This window comes from Drosophila rhopaloa, unplaced genomic scaffold (genome assembly GCF_018152115.1).
Source record: "Drosophila rhopaloa isolate 14029-0021.01 unplaced genomic scaffold, ASM1815211v1 contig_3, whole genome shotgun sequence".
In the NCBI taxonomy this organism is placed as follows: domain Eukaryota; kingdom Metazoa; phylum Arthropoda; class Insecta; order Diptera; family Drosophilidae; genus Drosophila; species Drosophila rhopaloa.
Genome location: NW_025335123.1, coordinates 18,248,375 through 18,252,786, shown reverse-complemented (window position 1 = coordinate 18,252,786; position 4,412 = coordinate 18,248,375). Strand labels below are relative to the sequence as shown.

At 44.9% G+C, this 4,412-nt stretch overlaps 1 protein-coding gene across 1 annotated transcript; it reads right to left on the bottom strand.

Moving 5' to 3' along the window:
* Positions 1 to 336: 336 nt before the first annotated feature.
* LOC108045285 (vesicle-fusing ATPase 1) lies at positions 337 to 4,159 on the bottom strand. The gene is made up of 6 exons (XM_017124564.1): positions 3,879 to 4,159; positions 3,725 to 3,813; positions 3,442 to 3,660; positions 1,757 to 3,385; positions 1,536 to 1,694; positions 337 to 1,098 (listed from the first exon to the last, which is right to left on the bottom strand). The coding sequence occupies exons 1-6, from the start codon at positions 3,885 to 3,887 to the stop codon at positions 966 to 968; spliced, it is 2,238 nt and encodes a 745-aa protein (XP_016980053.1). The 5' UTR covers positions 3,888 to 4,159; the 3' UTR covers positions 337 to 965.
* Between the last annotated feature and the right edge of the window lie 253 nt (positions 4,160 to 4,412).

The window sequence follows — 4,412 nt, the reverse complement described above, 5'->3', positions numbered from 1 at the left end:
GTTTTCCTGTCTTTTATTTGTATCCCTTTCTGGGCTGGAAATATACTACCATCGATGGGAGGATACCTCTCAGAACTCTATAACTCGAAATACAGTAAGTATATTTTAATGGAAGGAAAAGTTCATAAACTTTTCTGAGCTCTAAAAGTTCGACCGCTCCTGTGCTAAAAATAGATTAGACAAGTTATTTAATTTTGAGATAATCATTAGCATATTTATTATCTTTTAAAGCTGTTTAGGATTTGAAAAAACTATCAAAATCAAAGTCAACATACCCAAAGATGCGGCAAGACTTTTTTGTATAAAATAAAAACATAAGTGTAAAAGCGAGCCAGCTAAGATGGAATTTGAGATCGTTTTCTTTATTTAAGATATATGTATAACATTGGCGGTTAACAATATTTGGTTTAATAAATATTTAATTAAATAGTTAGGTCGTTGAATTACCGATAAACAACTTTCACAATGCCAGAGGCAAAATTTTTGGTGTTTTCTTTCAATCTGGAAATGTACTGAAGTTATTCCTAAAATTAAAGGTAACGAGAAAGATTATTATGCTAATAACGAGTTAGCAGCTACGCATGTTATTTATAAATGTAATTGAGTATCTCTCCATTCTGCTGTAATATGCCTTATGCCAACATCTTCAGGTCACGGGTCTCACATATCTGTCAGATTTGATTGTGCTCTGGGGGGGAACTCAGAAACACAGGAAACTCCTCCGGGATGTGGATGTGGTATTTTATCTGGGTTCGGGATCGAACAAACAACGCGAAGCCAGAATCGTATATATATTATCTGTTAATATCTGTCTATATAGTATAAGTTTTGCGGTGTATACGTGTACTTGTCAACGCTTCTGATTCGGCATAGGATTCCTTTTTGGATTCCACTATCTGCCCGTCCATTTGCACTTAGAAGCTAATAATTGAGACTGCATTCGGGCACATCCACCTTCATATGCCTCACTGCCGCGCCACCATGTCGAGACCGCCCTCTTCCTCCATCTTGGACAGGAACTTGATGGCTCGGTGCGACGGCTCCGTCTGGCGAGCCATGTCGATTAGATCCAGAAGTTTCTTAATGCCAATAAAAACGCTAGAGAAGTCGAAAAGGTTATCAGTGTTTAAGTTTAATATGTATATATTTGCCTTGAACTTAATAGGGTAAAAATAATACAAGAAAAAACATAACACATCAGAGGAGATTATATTATATTAATAAATATTCTAAAGAAATATCGTATAAAAATTGTAAAAATATAAAATGATTCAAGAGTGACTAATGCAACATGTTTCAGTTATTATACAAATGAATAAATATAAAATGATGGGGAAACGCAATAAATTACGAAGTCTCTACTGGAAGATAAGTCAATTTAAAGAAGATTTTATAAAGAAAATTTTTTTGTTTTTCTAACACCATTAATGGAAATCAAGACTGTATAGTTTGAAGTTGACCTTTTTGAGAATTACTATTTATCCCAAGAAAATATTTATTCCCAAAAAAACAAAAGTTTAAATCAAAAATCTTACCGCTTGCCGGACATCTTCTTGCCAATCGCCTGGATCTCGCCCTTAGTGAAGATGTCAGTGTGCTCGAGTACGGCCGAGACGTGTTCCGGCTGTGAGAGATTGGGCACGTGGAGCACCGAGGTGAAGGCCGTCAGCATCTCCATCTCCTCGAGAACCTCCCTGCAAAAGATTAGAGATTAGATATAGAGAATACAGGAGAAACAACATTGCTCCCAGCTCACCTCCTACTCGAGGTACACAAAATGAGCAGCTTGCGACCCTTGGGCGGCTGTTTCTTGAGCAGCACCAGCAGCGCCTGCAGAGTCATATTGGAGTAACGAGGACCAATCGAGCCGTAGTCCAGCAGACGCTCCACATTGTCCACCACAATGCAGCTGAGCGTGGAGCGGTAGGCGTCGTCGAAGATCTTGCGGATGTGCAGGCACTTGGCCGACTCAGTGTAGCCCACCATGTCCTCGGGTGAGCAGACCTTCACGAACGGGAAGTCCGACATCTTGGCCAGCTGGGCGGCCAGAGCTGTCTTACCAGAGTTGGGGGCTCCGGCCACGAGTACGGATACCAGGCCACTGGACTCCGGAGCCTTGGCCTGCTGCACGAGGAGCATGCCGTCCTCGAGGAGATTGCTCACCGGAGTGCCCCAGTTGACTACGCCCCTGGACAGCATATTCTCGAGTATTTCCTGGGCCGTGCCGAATGCCGGCTTGATATCGTTCTCCAACGAATGCATAAAGTCATCCCGATTCACCTTCAACTTCTCCATGGCCTCGGGATCGACGGTCACCTTGGCATCGGCCTTGATCAGCCGGTTCATGGCACTCGACTGGGCGGCACGCACCAATCCTTCGAGCTCGGCACCACTGAAATTCTTTGTCAGCGTGGCAATCTCCTTGTTGTCCACATCGTCGTTGATTTTGTTGAAATCACGCATACGCTTGGTATGAATGTTCAGGATCTGAACGCGACCTTGTTCGTTGGGCAGGCTGATCTCCATTTGGACCTCCAGACGACCGGGTCGCAGCAGTGCCTCATCGATCATGTCCCTGCGATTGGTCATGCCGATCACCAGGATGTTGTTCAGCTGATCCACACCATCGATTTTGGTCAGCAGTTGATTGACAACGGTGTCGTGGACACCACTATTACCGGCCACCGAGCCACGCTGCTTGCAAATGGCATCGATCTCGTCGAAGATTATGATATGCAGCCCGCTGTTGGGTCCCAGGCGTTTCTCCTCCTCCTCTGCCTCGGCGAACAGGCGGCGCACATTGGCCTCCGATTCGCCCACATACTTGTCCAGAATCTGCGGCCCGTTAACAATCTTCGGTTCGCGGGCATTCAGCATGGTGCCGATTTGACGGGCCATCAGGGTTTTGCCAGTGCCCGGAGGACCATAGAGCAGGATGCCCTTGACGTGCTTGCAGCCCAGTTGCTCGACAAGTTCTGGGGGAAAGACGCGCGAGGCGAAGGCCCGCCGGAATATCGAGTTGAACTCCTTGTCCAGGCCACCGATGCCCATCTTGCCAAAGTCCCAATCGGGATTTATGATGGACTGGCGTACCACCTTGCCCTTGCTCTTGCCCTGCAGATTCAGGGAGCTGTTCTCGGCCTTCTCGAACTGGACCACCGTGTTGCCCAGAATCCGGCCGAAGCGCACATTCCGCATGGCCGGGTCCTTGCCCTCGCCCAGTGTCTTGGGATCGATGGCCTCCAGCGATTTAACGGCCAGGCCCAGGAGCTTCTTGTCCTTGAAATTGAAGACCAGCGATTGGCCGACGGTTAGGGCCATGCCAGCGAACTGCATGATGAACTCCTTGGCCATTTGATCGGAGTCATAGGGCTCCTGGGAAACACTGTGGGAGGAAACATGTGGGTACAAAACAATCAATATTACATAATCCCTACTAACGTTTTCTTCTGCAGAAAGTCCGTCTCGAAGGAGACGCAGGTGATGACATCCGAGTTGGCATCGAAGCGGTAGGGCCGGACCTCCAGTTCCTGGTTAATGGACACCATGGCCCACTTCCGTTGGACCAGGGAGAAGCCCACATAGCCCCGGGGCACCTCCACCGTCTTTTCCAGGGCGAAAATGAAATGCTGACCAGCAGCTGGCGATATGTCCGCATACCTGAAGGGATTCGAATGGGTCTATAGAATACCAGCACATGAATGTATCAGAATAAGGCACGCACTTCACATCCTCGGGAAAATCGGACACATTCACAATGGCCCGGTTGGTCAAGGACAGCTCGTCCGTGGGACATTTTGTAGCTTTCAGGCGCTGCAGAGGTTATTATTTACCTATTAGCACAGAAAATGTCTATAAAAAATGAAAAGCCAACTCACATAAGACATCTCTTTAGTTTTTGCCCAATCTGGATCCTTTTTTTGGGGGTTGTTTACACTCTTCCTAAAAATCAATAATCTCTTAGGGATAATAGAAGTTGTGACCAAACAATTTGGGGTGCTTTATGAACTGATTCACCTTTACAGGCGTTTAACAGTGTCACCTGACTTGGTCCTACTGAATCTCAGTCAATTCACAATTAGTAGAATTAGCTAAATCCTTAGAACATAAGCTCCTATTTTTTTTCAATCGATGAACCCAAACGCGCCCTCGTATAAGCTTCTGCAGTGTTAGAAAACGTCAACAGAGGCTCAGAAAAATGTAATAGGATATACCCCTGATATCGAATACTACTAATCTATCGATATTTTCCGTCATAATTAAAATTATCTATTATATTTCTTAAGCATTTATTTATATAAATATATCGATAGATATTATGTAAATATTTTATCAATATACTATTGTTCCAAAATTATTATTTTCCAAAACCTAAACCTAAACAAAAAAACGGAAGACTTAGTAACCATTGA